Source organism: Herpailurus yagouaroundi, unplaced genomic scaffold, assembly GCF_014898765.1.
Source record: "Herpailurus yagouaroundi ecotype Mexico unplaced genomic scaffold, PumYag 162, whole genome shotgun sequence".
In the NCBI taxonomy this organism is placed as follows: domain Eukaryota; kingdom Metazoa; phylum Chordata; class Mammalia; order Carnivora; family Felidae; genus Herpailurus; species Herpailurus yagouaroundi.
The window spans coordinates 60,983,325-61,008,784 of NW_024412403.1; the positions used below are offsets into that span (position 1 = coordinate 60,983,325).

The 25,460-nt window shown below is 38.6% G+C and overlaps 1 protein-coding gene across 1 annotated transcript in view; it reads right to left on the reverse strand.

Moving 5' to 3' along the window:
* The window catches only part of USF3 (upstream transcription factor family member 3), a 60,594-nt gene that overhangs the window by 8,624 nt on the left and 26,510 nt on the right, over window positions 1-25,460 (reverse strand). Inside the window, exons 2-6 of the mRNA XM_040484529.1 lie at window positions 13,844-13,968; window positions 10,845-10,909; window positions 9,691-9,719; window positions 7,752-7,834; window positions 2,530-2,626 (exon numbers count right to left, since the gene is read on the reverse strand). Of these exons, the coding sequence (XP_040340463.1) occupies window positions 2,530-2,626; window positions 7,752-7,834; window positions 9,691-9,719; window positions 10,845-10,891 (256 nt within the window). The 5' untranslated portion in view covers window positions 10,892-10,909; window positions 13,844-13,968. The remainder of the gene's footprint in view (window positions 1-2,529; window positions 2,627-7,751; window positions 7,835-9,690; window positions 9,720-10,844; window positions 10,910-13,843; window positions 13,969-25,460) is intronic.

A 25,460-nucleotide genomic window follows, 5' to 3' on the forward strand; every position in this document is an offset into this window, starting at 1 on the left:
TAATGCAAGTTCTTTCTCCTTTTTACATTGGTGTAACAAGCCTCTATCCTATCCTTTTAAAAATAAATATCTTTAAAAGTAAGGTCAGAAATTACCCATAATGTAGAAATCTCAAAATTCCCAATTCAAAAATTCCCAATGGGGCAGCTACCAAGGTAAAAGAAGGGAAGGCACACTGATATCATGGTCACATGCTAGGAAAATAACACTGAATATCAATATAATAGCATTTACATGCTTTAACAGCTAACATTACTTGTGGTGGTAATAGTCAGTCTCTTTTATAAATGGCTTTAAACTCACTTCTATTTTACTCTTTGAAATGCCAGAGACAGTGAAACAGGTTGAAGGTAAAGTAGTAGAGCACCAAAGAAAGCATCAATAACGGAACTTCAATCTCCCTTGACAGGGCCAATGGACATATGCGACTGTCACAGCCCTACTCTTTTCTAAGGGAGAGAACTTCATCCATGGATGCTACTACTGGGGCAGCCTTCGCTGTTGGTATTTATTCTCTGTGACCCCAGACATCCCACCTGTCTTGCCACAGTGGTAGATCTCTCCCCTCCCCATCCACCAAAGGCAGCCAATCTTCAAAGCCAATGCCCTGTGAAGTGGCCTGAAATAAAAAGTTCTGTTCTGAAAAGGATGAGCTGAGACTAATGGATTCTTTTCCTCAGACATTTAAAATAAGAGACACAGAAGAATGATGCCAATGTGCCATGGGCATCAGAAGTTAAGGGACAATTTTTATGGACCAAATAATAATGATGATTGTCCTCACTTATTACACACTTACTACATGCCTGGCACTTTTCATTCATTGTCTCATTTCATAATAATAACAACAATGATGATGGTAATTACTATATGCCAACTTTACTCAAAGTACTTTACCTGCATTATTTCTTTTAATCCTCATAACAACCATGAGATGGGAACTACCTACTCTCATCAGTATTTTAAGATGTGAGAAACAGACTCAGAGTAATTACATAAATTTGTCTAAAGTCAACCAGACACGTGCTGTGATTATCTTCATTTTAAGATGGGGAAACTGAGATCGGAGAGGTGAAGTAAATAGCCACAGGTACTGAGTGCGTAAGTGAAGATGAAACTCAACCCAGGTGGGCCTGATTCCCAAGGCCGCTGGGAATCAGGCTCAGACTATGGCCCAGCCTGTCTTATGGACAGAGGATATGTGGGAAGTTTCTGGGAGGAGAAAAGAGAAGAGAGCAGATGCACAAAAAAGAGCCAAAGAAAGGATGGTGACAGAGATGACAATGTAGTGAGACTTAAGCTGCCTCAGGTGCTGCCCCAAGCCCCGGCCTACCTGTTCAGCCTTTCCTGAGCCCTATGCAACTTATATTTTTCCAAAACATTCCCTTTTCCCTAATGTAACTCAACTGCCTCAGCCTCTGGGGTGTGAAACCAAAGAAGCTCTACTTAGAAAAGTCTACACATCATTCCAGTCTTAATATCTCTTCTATGGGATGCCTCAGAGTGCTTACCAAACATGTATGACGAATCTAACTACCTAACAGCATCATAAAACAGGGCCTGGACTGTAAAAGACAGCTGACGTGGGGGAGGGGGTAAGCTGTCATCTAACTTAAGGCAAGCAAAGAGAATTCAGAATGCTGACCTTCTGGATATACAATAAAAGTAGCCCAACACTGCCCCCACCTCAGCAAATTCTACCTTTGTTCCTCTCCTTTTAAGGTGACCTACTGAGTTGTCCCAGGAAATTCTTTCTCTGTTTTTGTCAGAGCCATAAATAAAGGACAATTCAAACTGCCTACCATTCTGAGCTTTTCACTTGCCTGGCATTTTTCTTTTCAGCTCTTACAAGGAAATCTCTCTAGTGCAAATGGAAAAACAGAACTTATATAGCATAAAAATGTCACTTCTAATTAAAAATCAAATTTCAGTATACCTGAAACTAATATAACATTATGTATTAACTGTACTAGAATTAAAATAAAAACTTATTTTTTAATGTAATTATCTAAAGAATAATAATAAAAATCAAATTTCATTAAATGATCAGGCAGTCTGATACACACATTACATGCAATATAAACAATTATGAACGGAATGTTTTGACCTTTTGAGTTAAGTCACAGTTAAATCTTGGCCCAGGCAGGTCTTTGTTTTGTTTTTAAGTTACACTGAGCAGGACTCTCCCCTATATCCTCTTACGGGATTCCCCTAGCTGGAAGATCCAAGTGGAATAAAAGCGACCCAGCATTATTTGTCTCATGAGCTCAGCAAATATGAAGTGCACGGAAGAGTCCAAAGTCAAAATTATGTATGCCTGCAAGATTAGAGTTGCTCACAGAAGAGGGAAAAGAGGTAAACTAAGATGAATTTATTTGCAACACTATTCTCTGGCCCACCGAATGCATGGACAATCTTAACAATGTTTCTGGTCAAAAAAAGTCTCTGTATCCTCATATAAGTTGCCCTGTGACACGAAGACCTGAACACTGAAAAAACAACAAAAATGAAGAATCTTCAAATCTTTACCTTGTTCATTGTTTCCTCCATTAAGCAGGAGTTCATCATTTTGCCTTTTCAGTTCTGTTATATATTTAAAGGCTTGGTCCAGGATCATATTCTTGCTCTGCCAAAGAGAATTAACCACTTAAAAGTTTCACTGAAGAGTAAGAACTTGCCAGAAGAAACGTAAAGCTTTGGTTTTATCACATATATGTGATATGTGTCTTTTCAAAATTTAAAATGGGCACCATATTCAAATGCTTCTGCTGTTCATTTTTCATTTACTAAGTATTTAAATTTGAACAGCCACTATGCGTCAGGCTCTGTTCTAGGCACTGGGGATGCAATAAACAAAACGGAGAAAATTCCTGACCTTCAGGAGTATTTTCCATACATACAGTTGGGTACAGCTAAGTGCTAGGAAGAGAAAATAAAACAGAGTAAATAGGGGCCCAGAGAGATGGCAAAGGTCACTCTGTCCTATGAACTGAATGTTTGTGTCCCCCTATAATTCATGTTGAAACCCTGATCCCTGATATGATGGTAGTTGGAGGTGGGCCTCTGGGAGGTAATTAGGTCATGAGCGTGTATCCCTCATGAATGACATCAGTGCCCTTAGAAGAAAAGACATGAGAGAGGTGACTGCACTCCCTGTCACACAAGGACATAATCAGGAAGAGCAGACACCAGGAACCAAACCAGCTGGCACCTCTGTCTTGGACTTCCCAGCCTCCAGAACCATGAGAAATAAATTTCTGTTGTTTAAATCACTCAGTCTATAGTATTTTTCTTATAGGAGCCCAAACTAAGGCACTGTACTGTAATCTATCTTGCATGGGAAGGCTGGAGAAGGCCTCTCTGTGAGGCAAAGCAAAAACCTGAAGGAAGTAAACCCCGTGGATATCTGGAGGAAGAGGGTCCAGGTAGCAGGATCTGCAAGGACAAGGCCCTTAGGCAGGGCTGTGTTGGCACATTGGAGGGGCCCTGGTGAGGTGAGCAGAACTAAAGTATATAGGGGAAGAGTGGGAGGGGAAGAGGCTGGAGAGGGCCTTCAAGGCCCTGTAAGGATTCTAGACTTTAATATTGTTTGTATCCTATGAACAATTGTTAAAAATAAAACATAAGTGACATTCTTTTTCACTTTAGCTCTCTATACCTTTTTCCAGAGGTAACAGTCATAGTTATTTGTGTATCCTCCCAGAAATATTCTATGCTGATACATGGATCTTTCTTTAAAAACAAACAAACAAACAAACAAAAAACAGATAGAAGGATACTATAAGCAGTATGCTACATTGTTGTTTTCTATTTACAAATATATCTTGGAGATACTTCCATATAGGGTTTAGATATCCATGTTATACTTTCTAAAGGCTGTATTTATTTTATTTTCCAGTATAGTATGATAACTATTTAACCAAGAGGCATTTTGGTTTCTTATTCTTCAGCTATTAAAAATATTGCAGTGAATGTTTAACTTCTATTCCAGTATGCTTATTATTAAATATCCCCAGTACTTTATCAGATAGTTCTTTTCAGGTAGGAATCAGGGATTTAGGGCTTTGGTTCACAAAATTGCAATTCTGGGCTTCTTAGACTGGGTCCCAACAGAGACCCAATATAATCTAGGAAACGTTTTACTCTAGAGAGAAAAAATAGTTATTGCCTTTTTGTAAAATTTCGTTTATTTAATTTTTTTTTTTTTTTAAAGAGAGCATGAGCAGGGGAGAGGGGCAGAAGTAGAGGGACAGAGAGTGAGAGGGAGAGAGAATCTTAAGCAGGCTCCATGCTCAGTGCAGAGCCCAACACAAGGCTCAATCCCATGACTCTGGGATCATGACCTAAATCTAAATCAAGAGTCAGACACGCAACCAACTGAGCGCCTACACGCCCTGATATTGTTCTTTCTTAAAGGAAGAATTGATACAAAGGCAGAACATAATAATGCCCATCTGCCTCCCTACTGCAGATGGGCTGAGGGAGGACACATAGAAATAGTGAAGAAAATCTTAATCTACTCGGCTTCCGGAAGCCAAATACTGACTTCCACCGCACATGCTAGGACACCAAGGAAGTGAAATGATCATAGTTTCCTTTCAGCGATACTTGTAGGAATGACCGTCAAAAGCAGGAAAATAAGATTTTCCTGGGCAAACATCAATATTTCCTGAGAAGCTACTGTACATTGAGATGTGGAGAAAAAAAAACAAAATCTGCAGACATAGAGCCTGCCCTTAAATTTGCGATCATGTAAGAAAACAAAGTACTTTAAGTAGATAGATAGATAGATAGATAGATAACAGGTTTATGCAAGACAAAAGTACCATCCTGCAGAAGGAACTGATCTGGCCATCTGAAAGCCTGGGGAGGTCCTGGAATGGGAAGCTCTCTAGCCACCACAAAAGGTAGGGTGAGGTATGGGATCAAAATTGAGGGGACTGGTGGAAAGACTCTTCTTACGCAGTAATAAAACTACCCTCCACCCTCAGCACACACACATATCCTATGCAGCTTCATGACTTCTCATTCCTGCCCAACCACAAGAGACAAGTTTGTTTTCTGTGAAATTTGAACCAGAGAATTTCAGCCTCGGAGATGCATGGCACAGAAGTGGACAAGATGAGACTCCTCAGTGAAGACAGGAGGGTAAAGTAAAATTCTCCTCCTAAAGCAGCACACCTTCCCCCACCCAGCTCCCAGAATATGGCAACCAGTTTTAAACTCCTTTCCACTCCTCGATCGGGGGCTGAAGGATTCTTCTCTGGAAGGTAAAAGTTAACGGCTACCCCCAAAATAAAAAGATACTGATATTTTTTAGTTCCACAAAAACAACAACACTAGCTTACCACCTCATCACTCAATAGTTAGGGCACCAAAAATCAACCTATTCAATCAGCTTTTAAATGTTAATGCCTCATTCTCAAATATGAAAACAGTTAAATATCATCAAGCATTTAAGGAAAGTCTCCAAAATGAAAAACAAAACCTCAAAACAAAGGGGGAAAAAAAATCAGAAGAAAGACAATATGGAAAACAGAAGAAAAATTATTTTATTTTATTTTATTTTTTTAATTTTTTTTTCAACATTTACTTATTTTTGGGACAGAGAGAGACAGAGCATGAACGGGGGAGGGGCAGAGAGAGAGGGAGACACAGAATTGGAAACAGGCTCCAGGCTCTGAGCCATCAGCCCAGAGTTCGACGCGGGGCTCGAACTCCCGGACCGCGAGATCGTGACCTGGCTGAAGTCGGACGCTTAACCGACTGCGCCACCCAGGCGCCCCAAAAAATTATTTTAAAAAACCTATATAACATTCTCAGAGATACGATGGTATTGTATTCATGAAACAAAATATGTGACATGAAAAAGGACAAAGAGAATAGGAAAAAGACTCTTGGAAATTAAAATCATGAGACCTGAAATTAAAAACAGAAGAGTTAGAGGGGTGCCTGGGTGGCTCAATTGGTTAAGCGTCCAACTCTTGATCTCAGCTCAGGTCTTGATCTCAGGGTCATGAGGTAGAGCCCTGCCCTGGGCTCTGCACTGGGTGTGAAGCCTACTTAAGAAAAGAAAGAAGAAAGAAAGAAGAAAGAAAGAAAGAAAGAAAGAAAGAAAGAAAGAAAGAAAGGAAGGAAGGAAGGAAGGAAGGAAGGAAGGAAGGAAGGAAGAGAAAGAAAGAAAGAAAGAAAGAAAGAAAGAAAGAAAGAAAGAACAGAAGAGTTGCAAAAGACCAACCAGTTGAGATTGAAGAAGGGCAGAGGGTTCCAGAAGGAAAGTTTCAAAGGAAAAAGGAGAAAATAGAAATTATGTGGTACACTTGACTATGTAGAAACTCTACTAAGGGACTGTTGAAAGTGTGGAAAGAAATAAAGATAGGTATATAGAGGGGCACATGGCTGGTTCGGTTAGTAGAGCATGCAACTCGATCTCAGGGTCATGACTTCCTACACTGGGTGTACAGCTTACATAAAAATAAAAAATAAAACATAAATTAAAAAAATCTAAAGTAAATAAATAAGTAAATAAAAAGATAGGTATATATAAATTGATAACAATGAGGCAATTACCAACCCTCCCCCAAAAAAGTTTCATATGAAACAAAACATAATAATACTAATCTTTGGCTCACCATAAACAATATTTACAGTCTTAATAACATAAGAACTGAATACTGATTTAATCAAAAGTTGTGGAATTATATTGGGAGGATTTAACAAGGGAAAGTCAATAGACAAAATCTAAAATAGAAAAAGTATGATACAATAATATACGCATATTATTTCAAAATATAAAGGTGAATGCCAAAAGAAACAGTAGAGAATGGATGCCTTTAAGTTGCTGTATTGGATGTGGGAGGCAGGCAAGCCAGAGACTAATGTTGTTTTAAGCTTTTTAGTACTATTTGTTATGTTTATATATTAACTTAACAATTAACCAAAAAAGGCTAACACGAATTATGATATCTCACTATCATGAAACACTATATAATCATTAAAAAGAAAGGAGATCATATGAAAAAAAGTCTACTATGTACGACTGAGTGAAAATGACAAGGCAGGTTATGAAACATTTTATGAATATATATATGAAACATATTTTACAAATATATATATACATATATATTCATAAAGCAATGTCCAAAGAAATGTGTAACAACGTTTGTAATAGTAGTTACAACCTAGGAGTAGGATGTCAACTTATTTTTCAAACTTTTTATGACTTCCATATTGTTTCCATTTTGTTTTGTTTTCAGTAAGCACACTTTATCCTCATTATCAGAAGAAACAAAAAGCTATCTTCATGAGAGAAAACTTTAATAAGCTGAGATTTAAGTGCCAGTGGAGGCTGACAGGGCACGGAGAGTAAAATAGAGATCCTTGGAAGATTCTAGGTAAGAATTTAAAGGTAATTGAAAAATATCATTGGCAGAAAATAAAAGAAATGCCTGGTAAGTACTGTAGCACGGAAATGAATGTAATCGTGGGACTGAATAATTCAAGATCTTAAAGATCTAGAAATTATATGGTCCACTTGATCATGTAGAATACTCTACTAGAAGACTGTTATCAGTATAGGAAAAATTAAAGATAGGTATATAGAAAATTAAGCAAATGAAAAACAATGAGGTGATGATTAACTCCAAAAACCAAAAGTGACAGGAAACAAAAATAAGCACTCTGAGCAATGAAACAACTTAGGGAATTATCTGTTCACAAGTAATGAATGAAAATAGGAGTAGACTTCTTACCTGCTTCAGGGCAGGAGAACATGGGATCAGCTCTCCTATCCTGTTTATTCCAGCATTGATTTTCTTCTTTCTATGCCTCTCCACTAGATAGGGGGAAAAATCCATTTATCAGACCTTATGGTACACTGCTATAGTTCACTATTCTCCCTGGGTAAAGAGATCTCTAACAAAATTTTATCAAACAGTATCTACTGAAGACAAATAACTACAAGACAATTTCTAAGAATGCTGCATTATAAGTCTAGCATTATGGGCACTGATATAAGCAATACTTTTATAAGCATTTTAAAAATGTGATCTATAATAATTAAACTCAAAAACAGAAAATGCTAATATTACTTTACTGTTAGGCCATTATTATGTTTCAAGTAATTACTGGACATTTTAGTGATAACTAAATTTTAAGAACCCCTACTAACAAGCTAAGTTAGTAGAAAGCTGCCTTTTTATAGCAAATAGGCAAATGAGACCTATTTAGACAGATTACAGAACCTTCAAACACCTTTTAGGATGTCTAGAAGGCATTTTTGAAATAGAACAGCTATCAGTTACAACTTAAAATTTCTAGGAGTCTGGTTTATTCACTCTGGGCACATAGGATTTTTCCCATAAGAAACTGGGCAACTGACAACATCTCAACCAAATTAACTGAGAAATCTTCCAGGCTTACATGCCACAACTTTAAAGATTATATGGAAAGGGCAAGAGGGAATGAGATGATCTAAATAATTTCAATAAGACACTGTAAGTAGAAATATTATTAGTCTTGGCTTTTACTGTCAGAAGGGTTTCTAAAACCTCCCTTCCTAACAAAAGATTCCAGTGATCTTTCAGATTAACCATAAGCAGCTCTTGTTTTGCAAAATCATACTTTTTCTTCACAGTCTAGCAGTAAAGACATATTTTCAATGACATCTAATTACTCTCTCATAATAAATTACTATCAGGACATATTTATGACACCATGTGAGTTGGTTCCAATAAAAATACTTAGTTCCTATGGCTAAAAAGATTAGATTTAATTCATTTGGCCAAAGAAGGGAAAACAATAAAGTATGATATCACCTTTTTTCTAAATTCTCTAATAACAGTATTTGTTATCACCCAGGAGTGGATTTTTTCATGTATGGAGGTAGAAAAAACCAACATTGAGACCCACAGTGATAAAGGGGAATTCAAAGGCAGGAAATTCTCATTCTGGAAAACAGCAATATTCCATCAGTGTTCACCCCATCTTCCCATAGACAAAAATTCCCCCAGGGTCCTTTCCTTAGGGAAAGGAAGAATATCAGTTATAGAGTAATAGACATTAACTTCTAAAATATTTTGTTTTCAATCTGACTGTAACCCCTGGAAAAGAAAGTGTTCTAAAATGTACCAAAATATAAATGTAGGCACAATCACTTCTATAAATGTTTATCTGGCTTTGGCCTATAATCTGGACGTTTGAGATAAAATCAAACATTTATTTTCTACATTTCTTGCTGTGACTGAGGACTCCACAACTTCATTTAAGACTGTTCACATTTCAGGGACTTTTAAGCTCCACAGCCTGCTGTTCATCTCTCCCCTGCTCCTCTGGGCAGCCAGCTCCCTCTGGAACTTCTGCAGACACATTCTCTTTATCCCATTTGGGAGAAGTAGAGCTCAATTTCCTCAGTGGGTGAAATCACTTAAAACACTAGTTCCAACGGCGTATTAGTCCTCGAGTTATCTAAATAGACAATGAATCAGAAGATGATAAACTAGCTATCTTCATGAGACTCAAGGGGTGTTTTGCCAATTAAACCATAAAGGAACAAACAAAGTAAAGGAACATTTTCCTAAAACATAAGGAATAATGATTCTATGCTTGTAACATAAAAACTTACAATCGACTACAGTATAATTTCCTTGTGAATGCAAAAATGCTAACAAATACAATTGAAATTGTTTCTACCTGCATTGTGTGTCTCCCGGTTTTTCTTTCTGAAACAAAAAGTGCAGATAAAAGGAACATGAAAATAACAGGAAAACATTTTCTCCACTTTATATGTTGAGAACCACAGAAATTTTATGAATTTGTATTTGTTGCATCAGTAAGAAACCATCTTATTATGGTATGAAAACCTAACTGCAGATACATCAGTATAAATTTAGAATCTACAATTTCCAAATTCTACAATTCTCTATTCATCTATACCCAAAAGTCAATGGTTGGGAAGTAAATCAATCATTGAAAACGTTAACTATTTGAAAAATGTAATAAAAGAGCTAGTCAACTCTCAAAGTGATGTACCAAGTAGGTGACTTCTGATGTCTGCCCTGGCACCTGGCAAGGGGTGCAGTGAGTGCGTCAGGGGTACAAGCAACAGTAGAATGGAACTTTTTAATCCGCGGGGGTGGGGAACCATGGCAGCCACCAGCACCAATGCACAGACAGTTGGCATTTGAGCCATCTTTTGCATCTGTGTGCCTTAGCTTATCCAAACTCTTAGTTTTTCTTAAAAGCTAATCTACTCAAACCATTGATTTCCCTTTTATGTACAATTACTCAATACATTAGCAATCCCTAACAGTTATTTGGTAAGGAAAGAGAATGGGGATTTTAATAGTAATGAAAGCACTGATCATGCAATTTTAAGCAGAAACACTGCCTAAAATGCTAGAAATTCAGAAGGGGGCTTATACAAAGAACCAGAAGTAATGTTGTACTGACGTGCATATTGTAATGTCACAAAATTGTAATGTCACAAAATGTCTATTCAAATTGACTTCGGCCTAAATGAACTTAACAATCTACAAAGACTGTGATACTGTGAGCAAGTAAAAGTTTCAGGAGAAACTAAACACTTAGGATAGATTTGGTATTATACAATTTTAATTGCTCATTGTCATTCCCGTTACACTGTCCATAAAATAAGGAGGACAGGTAAATTTTAACTATGTACTCCTTTCTGTAAACCTGTATTTATTTATTCACACATATTGCTGAAGAATAATGGTCTTCCAGGCATTTAATGAAAGTTCCCTGAGGACTGCCTATTTAACAAAGTGGGGACTAATTCTGTTCATCTCCCCAAACTATATTATTTCTGGACCAGGACTACATACCTGTGCTGCTTTTTTGTAGGAGTCTCATTCTCTGTCATTTCTGGCATGGTTACAGTGATAGGAACCTACACAGCATGGAAGAACACGCCAGAAAGTTCAAGTTATTCTAGTATGTTAGAGAAATTAATAGCACTTTGGTTTGAATACCAAAATGCTAAAAAAACAAAAGTGACACCATGAAAAAGCAATGGATTAGCTGCTGTGGATAGAAAAAGGTATAAGAAAACAGGACAAAAAATATTATAACTAGCAGGTGGAGAGCATGGTGAATGCCAAATGTGAGGTATCGCCAGAAAGTTCTTGAGAAGACTGGAGTAGAGAAAGATCATTATCAGGTTAGAAATCTAGAAAGGCTTAAAAAGGGGGTGTGGATTTGAGCAAGACCTGGAAAAACAGGTAAAACATACTTGAGTTGGGAGAGTATGTTCTTTGTTCATAATATTTAAAGTGTTCTACAAAATTTAAATGAGAACACTGGTTCTCCTCTCTGAATGCAGAAAAAACAAGTGACAAGAACACAAACATGTACACACAAACAGCCATACAAGGAATATTCCTTGTATGGAAGCAAGCTCATTCATTCATTCACTCACTTGCTATCCTTCTCTCAAACTGCTAGAAGTCTTACATCATCACTTGACACTCATTAATATCTGGGTAGAAGTCGGAAAATTCTACTTATATTTAAAATATCAGGAGGGGCGCCTGGGTGGCTCTGTCGGTTAAACGTCCGACTTTGTCTCAGGTCATGATCTCACGGTCCGTGAGTTCAAGTCCCGCATCGGGCTCTGTGCTGACAGCTCAGAGCCTGGAGCCTGCTTCAGATTCTGTGTCTCCCTCTCTCTCTGCCCCTCCCCTGCTCTTGCTCTGTTTCTGTCTCTCTCAAAAATAAATAAAGATTTAAAAAAATAAATAAATAAAATAAAATAAAATAAAATAAAATAAAATAAAATAAAATATCAGGATGCTGGGGCACCTGGGTGGCTCAGTTGCTTGGGCATCTGACTTCAGCTCAACTCATGATCTCATGATCTCATGATTCATGAGTTTGAGCCTCGCATCAGGATCTGCACTGACAGTGCGGAGCCTACATGTGGTTCTCTCTCTCTCCCTCTCTCTCTCTGCTCCTCCCCAGTTTATATGCACACACTGTCTCTCTCAAAATAAATAAACTTAAAAAAAATTAGGACACTAAAGAATATATATATATATATATATATATATATACACACACACACACACACACACACACACACACACACTATAGGGAAATATATTCATATGCCAAAAAAGCCTGAAAGCAAATACATGAAGATAAGAGTCATAGTTATGTAAGGCCAGCAACATTATAGGGGGTTTCTTTCTCTTCTCTGATCTTTAAAAATTTCATAATGAAAACTTTAATGCTTTTAAATCTCAGGGACTGATGGCCTGGCCTTTCAAAAGTGGTCTGTCCAACTGGGATACCTGTTGTGGTACACTGGAGTAGGTGCAAGTGCAGTTACCATTTTCTGTGTACGGAATCGGAAATCAGAAAGCGTGAGTTTAGGGGTGCCTGGGTGGCTCAGTAGGTTAAGCGTCCGACTTCGGCTCAGGTCATGATCTCATGGTTAGTGAGTTCAAGCCCCATGTCAGGATAAGTGCTGATGGCTCAGAGCCTGTAATCTGTTTCAGATTCTGTGTCTCCATCTCTCTCTGACCCTTCCCTACTCACACACGCTCTCTCTCAAAAATAAATAAACATTAAAAAAAAAGAAAGAAAGCATGAGTTTAAAATCTGGTTCTGCCAAACTGGTACAGCCACTCTGGAAAACAGTATGGAGGTTCCTCAAAAAATTAAAAGTAGAGCTACCCTACGACCCAGCAATGGCACTACTAGGTATTTATCCAAGGGATACAGGTATGCTGTTCTGAAGGGATACATGCACCCCAATGTTTATAGCAGTATTATCAACAATAGCCAAAGTATGGAAAGAGCCCAAATGTCCATCGATGGATGAATGGGTAAAGAAGATGTGGTATATATATACAATGGAGTATTACTCGGCAATCAAAAAGAATCAAATCTTGCCATTTGCAACTATGTAGATGGAACTAGAAGGTATTCGGCTAAGTGAAATTAGTCAGTCAGAGAAAGACAAATGTCATATGACTTCACTCATATGAGGACTTTAAGATACAAAACAGATGAACATAAGGGAAGGGAAATAAAAATACTATAAAAACAGGGAGGGGGACAAAATATAAGAGAGTCTTAAATATGGAGAACAAACAGAGGGTTACTGGAGGGGTTGTGGGAGGGGGGATGGGCTAAATGGGTAAGGGGCATTAAGGAATCTACTCCTGAAATCATTGTTGCACTATATGCTAACTTGGATGTAAATTTAAAAAAATAAATTTTAAAAAACAAATAAACATTTGAAAATTTAAAAAAACAGATACAGAAATAAATAAAATGAAATAAAATAAAATAAAATAAATAAAATAAAATAAAATAAAATAAAATAAAATAAAATAAAATAAAATAAAATCTGGTTCTGCCATTTCCTAGCTGTGAGGTCCTGGGCAAGACATATAACCTCTTGGAACCTCAGATGTTTCATCTACAAAATGGATCAAAATCATAGCATCTGGACCATTGGGTTGTTTTGAGAAGGGAATGACAAATGCAGGGGAGCAGAGCAGCACGGTGCCTAGCAGCAAAAAGAATTCAACAAATGTTAGCTATGAATAATAATGAAGGCATTTCAGACTGGGCTCTAGCCCTGTAAAGGTGGAGGAAGGGTCCTGGGGAATGAGTAGAAGTAAATGCAGACAAGGTAATGACAGGAAGTACTGACTGAAGCAGCCTGAGGAGAAATGTGCACTCAAGTCCCACTTCCAGCAGCTTACTCTCCCTTACATGTGTGATGGTATACATCAGCCTAAAAGCAACAAACTCACATCAGGTTACTACATAATGACAATGCGGGACATGTGAGTAAATAAGTCCTTGTCACCTTTATCACCCAAGGGCTTGCAGAAGTTCTTCACTTTTGATTCCTGGCTTCCAGCGCCTCCCGTTTCTGATCCAAATCTATCATCTTCTGCCAGAAGATGGTCTATAAGTTATGTTTTCTTCTTACTACACAAGAGAAAAATCAATGAATGTTTACAGTGGCTAGGTTTCCATTAGCATGTAAAACAACTGGCAACTTAGGGCATGCAGGCAGATTTTTGGTGGCAAACAGAATGATCCGAAAGCTAATGAATGTAGTTGCTTTAAAAAGTCACTCTCCAATAGGCGGCTCATGCTCCACTCCCACAAAAATGGTAGCAAGTACTGTAGTCATTGGACAGATCCCAGGAGATTCTCTCCTTTCTCTTAGGCATGCTCACTGTCCCTCAAGTTCTTATTGTCCTCCACCTATGTCTTACACTAAGGTCTGTCCTCAATTCTAAAATTATCTTCCTTCAATCTCCCACTTCCCTCTTCTCACTTGTGAGAGTGACAAAATTTACTCAAGGATCTTCCACGAAGGCAGCGACACTAGGATGACAGCCTTCAGAACTGTGCATTGTATATACTCCAGAAAATGCAGATTTGGGGGCACCTGGCTCAGTTGGTTAAGTGTCTGATTTTGGCTCAGGTCATGATCTTGCAGTTTATGAATTTGAGACCCGTATCGGGATTGCTGCTGTCAGCAAAGGGCCTGCTTCAGATCCTCTGTCCCCTCTTCCTGCCCCTCCCTGGCTTACGCTCTCTCAAAAAAAATAAATACAAACATTACAAAAAATGTAAATTTGGGGGCTTCATCCCAGACAAATGAAAAGTACTGGGTAGGGCCCAGGAATCTGTATTTTCAACAAGATAATAGTTAAAAAACAGGAATTGTCAGCCCACTGTCAGCCTGACCCTGAATCAGTCTCTAAGGGAGGAATCCCAATCTTTAAGGGAGGAGTCTGAAATTTAGAATGCCCCCAGGGGATTGTTATCTGGAAAATTTAGAAACACAGGCAGGTATCTTTAGTTGGTGGAATTTCAGGCATCTGACCAACACCCTACTGGAGGAGAGATTATTTGGGATAGGGCATGACAGGTGAACACATAATTTCACCTATAAACCCATAAGGTCAGATTTCCCTTGTGCCCGTGAGTCAGCATTTGGTCATTAACATTACAGTTTCAGTTTTGAAACTGTAAAACTTGTAAGCACTTTTGAAAGTTTGCAGATTCATGTTACAAGTAAGATACATGACGTTAAAGTTCTAAACTTCTGAACATCTAGAATCTTAAAGTAAATGATACTAGAGGTCTACCACATAAGTAAACATACTCATCGCATGGGGGTGAGACGCAAGAGTTTAACTGAAAGAGGTACATCACCCAGTTTACCAAACATCACTGTAAATATCCATCTCAAACCACATTTTAACAAATTCAATTACATCTATCAGTGTATAATTGTTTCCATATGCTATTCCTCCTGATATTAAGCTTGCATTCCTCACATTAAAAAAGAACACTTATTAAAACAAAGAATACTTATTGAAATAATGAACTATATAATGTCATAAACGCTTGTCCACTGACTCATTAACCTACTAATAAGGAAATGTTACTTTTAATACAATATTTAATTTTTAAAGAAAAAATTCAAAATGTTACATTAATAATCTATGAATCACTATATTTTACGGTAAGAAAGAATTATTTCTGAAATTAGTCAAATCCAATGGTTCTCAAAGTATACTTTTGAGATCACTTGTATCAAAATCACAACTTTTAAAACTGCTTTTTCCTCTTGCAGTAAAGCTTATGTATAGTAAAATGCACAAATCTTAAGTGTAAAATTCAGTGAGTTCTGACTAATGCACATACCTGTGTGACCCAATCCCTATCAAGGTACAGAACATTATTATTACCAGAAAAAGTTCTCTCACGACCCTTCCTAGTCAATACCTTCCCCTTCTCCCACAGAGGCAACCAGTGTTCTCATTTTTTTCTCTACTGAACTTTACAATGCATTAACTGAGAATTCTGTTTTGTCAACCTTTCACTCAGCATATTTCTGAAATTCATCCAGTAGTTTGTTCCTTTTTATTGCTGAGTATGAATGTATAACTGGGTGTCAGTTTATAACATAGCTTGTTTATTTTCCGTTGATGAACACCTGTTCCTGTGTTTTGGTGACCAGGAAGAAAAGCTGCTCTCCATGAATATTCTTGTGCAACATTTTTCATGGGTATAGTCTTTCTTTCTGTTGAGTAAATACCCAGGAGTAGAAATGCTTATTATATTCCCTGCAGTTCCACTCCCAAGTATCTACCCAAGAGAAATAAAAAAAAGTATATCCACAAGAAGACTTATGTAAGAACATTTGTCACACTTTCCCCAGAGTGACAGTACCATTTTGCATTCCCATCCAAAATGTAAGAGTTCTGGTTGTTCAATATCCTACTAACACTGGGTTTTGTCTGCTTATCAATTTCAACTATTCTGGTGGTTAAATAGTGGAATCTCATTATAGTTTAATTTTCATTTCCTAGATGATTGATAACATTGAATAAATTTTTATGTGCATATGAAGACCATCTGTAGGGGGCCCCTAGGTGGCTCAGTCAGTTAAGCATCCGACTTTGGCTCAGGGCATGATCTCACAGTTTGTGAGTTCCAGCTCTGCATCTGGCTCTGTGCTGACAGCTCAGAGCCTGGAGCCTGCTTGAGTTCTGCATTTCCCTCTCTTTGTGCCCCTCCCCCACCTCTGCTCACTCACTCTCTCTCTCTCTCAAAAATAAATAAACATTGAAGAAAATTTAAGACCATTTGTAGATCTTGTTTTGTCTGCTCATATCTTTTTGCCAGTTTTTTTTTTTAATGTTTATTTATTTTTGAGAGAGAGAGAAAGGGAGAGACAGCATGAGCAGGGGAGGGGCAGAGAGAGAGGGAGACACACAATCAGAAGCAGGCCCCAGGCTCTGAGCTGTCAGCAGAGCCTGATGCAGGGCTTACACCCACAAACTGTGATATCAGGACCTGTGCTGAAGCCGGACACTTAACCGACTAAGCTACCCAGGTGCCCTATCTTTTTGCCAGTTTTTTAATTGGATTGTTTATTGTAGGGGACAAGCTTAGGAATCCTCCGGGCTTACACCAAATGGATTAACAAGGCATAAAGAAATACAAAGTCATAAAATGCTTACACCGGAGTTTGGGTAAACCAGATTGGCACTCCAAGAATAGGGGGGTGCAACGATACCCCGAGAATAGGGAGGCACAAAGGTGCCAGGATTAGGGAGGTGTGAAGGCACCCCAAAATACAGAGGGGGTGCAGAACCTCCCAAAATAGAGAGAGGCAAAGGCCTGAAATAGAAATGGCACAAAGGTGCCCAATACATAGGTATATGAAAATAAACATTAGATGTACAAGGTGGAAACACTCCCAATTTAGTACTGTAACAGAAAAGCGGCTTTCACAGGAGAATAGGGCCAGGTTAGGTAAATTGATTGGTGAATTGGACTATGGACCTCTGTGCTGCTGGCAAAGCAGCCCAGAGCGGAGATGGTGAACAAAAGAAAAGGTGCCTTATTAGCCCTGTGGTTATTCCCCCTATCTGTCTCATCCCCTAGGCTAGCTAAGATAAATAGGCACGGTGCCTTCGGTCTGCTGTTAACAACCATCTATCCATCTGCCTGGCGCCGGGAGTTTTATATTGACCCAAACCCCGAACACTGTATATCTTCAAAACCCCCCTTTTCCTTCACGTCCCCAAGTTAATGTTCCTAGTTTGTCTCTTTGTACATGCCCATCACGTTTGCAAGCCTTCTGACCTGAATAAATACGAGGCAAGGACCCTTATTCAGGGCTCTTGTCTTTTCCCGGACATTAGCCGTCTCTCACTTTAATCCTGTGTCCCCTCTTTTGCTGGCCAAAAGAGAACTTTAGACTTAAGAGTTTACAACAGTTTGTCCTTTTATGATTAACTTACAGAAAATCTTCATATATCCTGAGTTACTTATATCTTCTGCATACTTGTCATTTGTCTGAAACATATTTTGCAAATATTGTCTCCCACTATGTGGCCTACCTATGCCTTGTCTTAACTGTGCCTTTTGGTAAGCAATAGTTCTTGATGAAGTATAACTTAGCAATTTTTAATTTATGATTATTTCTTTTTGTGGCCTGTCCAAGAAACCTTTACTTATTCCCAAGATATTCTACTATGATTGTTTCTACAAAGTTTATGATATTGGCATATTTAGATCAATGATCTGTATGGCAGGAGGTAGGGGGGTTAAAGTTCATTTTTTTCCCATATGGATATTTAGTTGTTCCAACATCATTTGTTGAAAACATTTCCTTTCTTCAGTGGTACCTTTGTTAAAAATCAAATGTCCATATTAGTGCAGTTCCATTTCCAGGCTCTCTGTTCTGTTGCTCTCTCTTCTGAGCTATCCTTATGTTATGACCACATATACTGACTAAGCATACGTTTAAAATATTGATTCCTACGCACTACACCAGACCTACTGAATCAGAATCTTAGGAAAGACAAGTCCAGAAATACAAGCTTCCTAGTTGATTTTTCTGTAGCCTAAAGTCTGAGAAGTGCATTATTTTAACACTGTTCTCCCTCTAAAACTACTAAAAATCAGTGAGCTCACAACCAATGAGGCCACCTGGAAAGAACAGTGAACTTGGAATTGGGAAAATGAGCTCCAATTCTAGATTTGCTACTGAAAAGCTAGGCATCATTTTACTTATCACAGCTTAGGGCCCAAGTTTCTTCACATGTAAAACAAGAGGACAGGACTAGACTCAATCATTCAGGTATAGACCAAGTGCCCCCACTGCCTAGGAATTACAGATACAAAGATGGAAAAGGCAAGTCTTCTCTCAAGAAGAACACAGTCTAGGTCAGGGCTATCCAAAAGAATGTTGTGCAATGCAGATATTCTATACCTGCATTGTCCATATGGTCGCCATTAGTCACATGTGTATCTTAAATGCTTGAAATGTGGCTAGTGAGACCACCAAACTTTTAATTTTATGTAATTTTAAGTAATTTAAATAGTTACATGAGGCTAGTGATTACCATATTGGGCAACACAGATAATTAAAAAATTGAAAAGAAGATGAATTTTAAAAAATTGGTTAATGAATGTCAACTTCCTACTTGTGTTATTGTCCTACAGCTACATATCTCTACTCTGGGAAACTGGGTCAGCAGTACATGGATTTATTGTAGTATTTTTGTAACTTCTTTTGAGTCTATAATTCTTTTAAAATAGAAAAGTTTTAAAAGTGAATTTAAAAACTGGTTGGGGCGCCTGGGTGGCGCAGTCGGTTAAGCGTCCGACTTCAGCCAGGTCACGATCTCGCGGTCCGTGAGTTCGAGCCCCGCGTCGGGCTCTGGGCTGATGGCTCAGAGCCTGGAGCCTGTTTCCGATTCTGTGTCTCCCTCTCTCTCTGCCCCTCCTTTGTTCATGCTCTGTCTCTCTCTGTCCCAAAAATAAATAAACGTTGAAAAAAAAAAATTTTTTTAATAAAAAAATAAAAAAAATAAAAACTGGTAAATGCTACCTCAAAGATTTGTTAATAAAATGCTATGAAAGAACAACACAGAATCAGGCATGTTTTTTGTGGGACTCAAAGAAAGCTAGGTTTTAAAGAATACATAGTATTTTTGTCAGTCAAGATGGAGAGAAGAAAGGATATGAGTTAGCAGAAGAGAAGTGCAAAGGCAGTGAAACATTAAAAATGTCTTGTGAGTCTGAGGATTGCAGCAGGAATATAAAAATTATGGGAGAGAGGGAAGGAAACAGGAGGTGCGGACAGCAAGAGAACTTGGACTAGACTGTGAACGAATTTTCTGTGCCTAGTAAGGGTGCTCAGATTTCACTTCTGAAACAAAGTTCCCCTGGTCTACTTTAAACAATAAAAAGTATAATGAAGTACGGATTTTTTTTCTTTTTTATTGACATAACATATACAATAAGCCACTAATTTAAGTTCACTGTTCAATAAATTTATATATGTGAATACACTCACGTAACCACCACTAAGATCAAGATACAGAACACTACCTCAAAAGGCTCTCTCAAGGTCCCTGCCACTTAATCAATCCCTTGAAATTTCTTTCAAAAATATTCAAAGAATATATATTTCCAAAGAAGACATAAAAATGACCAACAAGTACATAAAAAGATGTTCATCATCATTAATCATCAGGGGAATGCAAATCAAAACCATAATGAGATCTCACCTCACACCTATTAGAAGAGTTATTATCAAAAAACGGGGGCCCTCTATGGCTCAGTTGGTTAAGTGTCCAACTCTTGGTTTCGGGTAGGTCATGATCTCATGGTTCATGGATTCAAGCCCCACATTGGGCTCTGTACTGACAGCATGGAGCCTACTTGGGATACTCTCTCCTCCCTTTCTCTCTCAAAATAAATAAACTTTTTTTTTTAAGTCAAAAGACTATCAACAATAGCGAAAGTATGGAAAGAGCCCAAATGTCCATTGATGGATGAATGGATAAAGAAGATGTGGTATATATATACAATGGAGTATTACTCAGCAGTCAAAAAGAATGAAATCTTGCCATTTGCAACTACGTGTCTAGAACTGGAGGGTATTATGCTAAGCAAAATTAGTCAAAGACAAAACTCATATGACTTCACTCATATGAGGACTTTAAGAGACAAAACAAATCAACATAAGGGAAGAGAAACAAAAATACTATAAAAACAGGGAAGGGGACAAAACATAAGAGACTCTTAAATATGGAGAACAAACAGAGGGTTACTGGAGGGGTTGTGGAAGGGGGGACGGGCTAAATGGGTAAGGGGCATTAAGGAATCTACTCCTGAAATCATTGTTGCACTATATGCTAACTAATTTGGATGTGAATTTATTTTTTTATTTTATTTTTTTATTTAAAAAAATTTTTTAATGTTTATTCTTGAGAGAGAGAGAGAGAGAGAGAGAGAGAGTATGAGCAGGGGAGAGGCAGAGTGAGAGAGGGACACAGAATGTGAAGCAGGCTCCAGGCTCTGAGCTGTCAGCACAGAGCTCAATGCGGGGCTTGAACTCACGAGCCATGAGGTCATGACCCGAGCCAAAGTCAGAAGCTTAACCAACTGAGCCACCCAGGCGCCCCTGGATGTAAATTTAAAAAAAAAAGTCAAAAGATAACAAGTGTTGGTGAAGATATGGAGAAAAGAAAACCCTCATACACAACAGATGGGAATGTAAATTGGTGCAGCCATTATGGAAAACAGTATGAAGGTTTCTCAAAATTAAAAACAGAAATACCATATGATCCAAGAACCCCACTTCTAGCTATGTATCCAAAAGAAATGGAAACACTATCTATAATCCCATGTTCATTACTGCATTATTCACAACAGCCAAGACATGGAAACAACCTAAGTGTCCACTGATGGGTGAATGGGTAAAGAAAATGTCACACACACACACACACACACACACACACACACACACACACACATATATAATGAAATATATAAATATATATTTACATATATACACGTATATATTTTATAGACAAATATATGTACATAATGGAATATTCACCTCTAAAAAGAAGGAAATCCTGATATCTGTGACAACATGAATCAACCTGGAGGACATAATATTAAGTGAAATAAGCCAGATGCAGAAAGACAAATATTGCATAATCACACTAATATGTGGAAATTTAAAAAGTTGGACTCATGGTAATAGTGGGCATAATGGTAGTTACCAGTGGCTAGGAGATAGGGGAAATGGAAGAGGTTGATCAAAGGGTACAGACATTCAGTTATAAGATGAATAGGTTCTGGAGACCTAATGTACAGTATGATAACTACAGTTAATAATAATTTATTGTATATTTGCAATTTGCTAAGAGAGAATATCTTAAAATCTTTTGTTCTTACCACAAAAAGTAACTATGTGAGTGGATTGATATGTTAATTAGGTCAGCTGTGGTAATCATTTCACAATGTATACACATACCAAAATATCATGTTGTATACCTTAAGTACATACAGTATCTATTTGTCAATCAAACCTCAATAAAGCTGGAAAAATATGTTTATCAAAAGTGTGCTATTTCCTCATACATTGCTGGTGGGAATGTATAATGTATAATGGTATAGTCACTTGGGAAAACAGGTTGGCAATTCCTCAAATAGTTACAACACAGAGTCACTCTATGATCCAGCAACGCCACCTAGGTATACACCCCAAAAAACTGAAAACACACGTTCACACAAAAACTTGTGCACGTATGTCTGTTGCAGAAATATTCGTAATAGCCAGTGAGTTGAAACAAGCCAACGGTCCATGTGAATGATGAATGGATAAGTAAAATGTGCTATGTCCACACAAGGCAATGTTATTCAGCAATAAAAAGATATGGAGTAATGATACATGCTACAGCATAGTAATCCTTGAAAACATGGAAATGAAAGAAACCTGACACAAAAGGTCACATATTCCATTTTTACAAAATGTCCAGAACAGGCAAATCCACAGAGACAGAAAGCAATTTAGTGATTCCCAGGAGTGGAGAGAGGGAGTCAAGAGTGACAGCTAATGGGTATGGGTTTCTTTGGGGGATGATGTTCTTATATGGAGATGACTATGCAACTTTGTAAATATGCTAAAAATCACTGAATTCTAAACTTTAAAAGGGTGAGTTTTGTGACATGTGAATTATATCTTAATAATAAATATAAATAAAACATGAAGACAAAAGCAAAAATTTTGCTATGATTAGAAAATGTTTGACATCTCCAGATTAAGCAATGCTCTGTTGGTAAACACTTTAAAAAAAATTGTTTTAATGTTTATTTTGTTTGAGAGAGAGAGAGAGAGAGAGATCAAGCAGGGGAGTGGCAGAGAGAGAGAGAGAGAGAGAGAGAGAGAGAGAGAGAGAGAATCCTAAGCAGGCTATGCACTGTCAGCACAGAGCCCAATGTGGGGCTTGAACACACATTAGATCATGATCTGAGCTGAAGTCAAGAGTTGGACACTTAACTGACTGAGCCACCCAGGTGCCCCATATTGGTAGACACTTTTTAAAAATCATTTTAAGAGGGGCGCCTGGGTGGCGCAGTCGGTTAAGCGTCCGACTTCAGCCAGGTCACGATCTCGCGGTCCGTGAGTTCGAGCCCCGCGTCGGGCTCTGGGCTGATGGCTCAGAGCCTGGAGCCTGTTTCCGATTCTGTGTCTCCCTCTCTCTCTGCCCCTCCCCCATCCATGCTCTGTCTCTCTCTGTCCCAAAAATAAATAAATGTTGAAAAAAAAATCATTTTAAGACACATAACTATATAATTATCTGTACACATTATATAACTATTTTATACACAAAGTCTAATCTGATATTCACTAATTTATAAAGTGGTATTAAAATAATTTAGTAATTTGTCCACAGCCACACAGCTAATAAATAGTGAGGCAGGATTCTAACTTACTACTATCTGACTCCAGATCCCAAGTCCTTAACTATTTTCATAGTGATTCCCCACCTCAGCCACCCCCTGCAAAAAAAAAAAGCAAAGCAAACACACTATCATACATTTTAGCAAAACCATGTCTTCAACTATTATATTCCTTCCATTTCAATATATATCTTATTGTCCTGGACATACGTTAAGTGGTAATATCTAGCCCAGAAAACTTATTTTCTCATATGGCTCCTCCTCACAAGAAAACAAAAACATCAATCAGAAGCCATATGCAAATAAAAAGCAATTGGATTTATAGGTTTGTCATAAAACAAAATATTCAAATAATCTGCTTTAGACAGGTGCTAAATGTTTGAAGTGGAAGCCTACTGTCAGCACTGTGTAAAAAAAAATTTTTTTTACATTGATTTATTTTTGAGAGACAGACCACAAGTGGGACAAGGGCAGAGAAAGAATGAGACACAGAATCCGAAGCAGGCTCCAGGCTCCGAGCTGTCAGCACAGAGCCCAATGCAGGGCTCAAACCCACAAACCGCGAGATGATGACTTGAGGTGAAGTTGGACGCCTAACCGACTGAGCCATCCAGGTGCCCCGTCAGTACTGTTTAGAAAGCCTGAAAAGAATAAAGACAGCTCACAATATTAAAAATTACTACCAAGTTACATTAATCAAGACAGTGTGGTACTCGCATAAAGAAAGACACATAGTGGGGCGCCTGGGTGGCGCAGTCGGTTAAGCGTCCGACTTCAGCCAGGTCACGATCTCGCGGTCCGTGAGTTCGAGCCCCGCGTCGGGCTCTGGGCTGATGGCTCAGAGCCTGGAGCCTGTTTCTGATTCTGTGTCTCCCTCTCTCTCTGCCCCTCGCCCATTCATGCTCTGTCTCTCTCTGTCCCAAAAATAAATAAACGTTGAAAAAAAAAAAAAGAAAGACACATAGATCAATGGAATTGAATTAAGAGCCAATAAATAAACCCTTAAATTTTTGGCCAACTGGTTTTTGACAAGGATGCCAAAACCATTCAATGGGAGAAAGAATAGTCTTTTCAACAAATGATGCCAGGGTAATGGGTTACTCACATGCAAATGAATGAAGTTAGACCCCTATCTCATAACACATACAAAAATTAACTCAGAAAGAATCATATCACAGTTCAACATTATAGCGAACACTTTAAAACTCTTAGATACAAAATGAAAAGCACCAGCAGCAAAAGAAAAATATAGATATATTAGATTTCAAAATTTTAAATGTTTGTGGTCAGAGGACACCATCAAGAAAGTGAAAAGATAACCCACAGAATGAGAGAAAATATTTACAAATATCTAATAAGGGAAATGCATATACAATATGTAAAGAACTCTTACAACTCAATAATTAAAAGACAACCTAATTTAAAAATGGGGGAGGGGTGCCTGTGTGGCTCAGTTGGTTAAGTGTCTGACTCTTGGTTTGGGCTAAGGTCATGATTTCACAATTCTTGAGATGGAGCCCTGCCTTGGGCACCCAGCCGACAGCACAGAGCCTGCTTGGGATTCTCTCGCTGCCCCTACCCTGCTTGCGGTTTCTCTCTCTCTCGCTCTCAAACTTGTTTTAAAAATGGGCAAAGCGGGAGAGGGAAGATGGCGGCGTAGGAGGACGCTGGGCTCACCGCTGGTCCTGCTGATCACTTAGATTCTACCTACACCTGCCTAAATAACCCAGAAAACCGCCAGAGGATTAGCAGAACGGAGTCGCCAGAGCCAAGCGCAGACGAGAGGCCCACGGAAGAGGGTAGGAAGGGCGGCGAGGCAGTGCACGCTCCACGGACTGGCGGGAGAGAGCCGGGGTGGAGGGGCGGCTCGCCGGCCAAGCAGAGCCCCCAGTCTGGCTTGCAAAAAGCGGAGGGGCCTGACGGACTGTGTTCCGACAGCAAGCACGACTTAGCATCTGGGAGGTCATAAGTTAACAGCTCTGCTCAGAAAGTGGAAAGGCTGGAGGACAAAGGGAAGGGGAGCTGCTGAGCCCCCTGATGACAGAGCTCAGTTTGGTGGGGAACAAAGGCGCTCACCAGCGCCATCTCCCCTGCCCATCCCCCAGCCAAAATCCCAAAGAGAACCAGTTCCTGCCAGGGAACTTGCTCGCTCCGCGCAAACACCCAACTCTGCGCTTCTG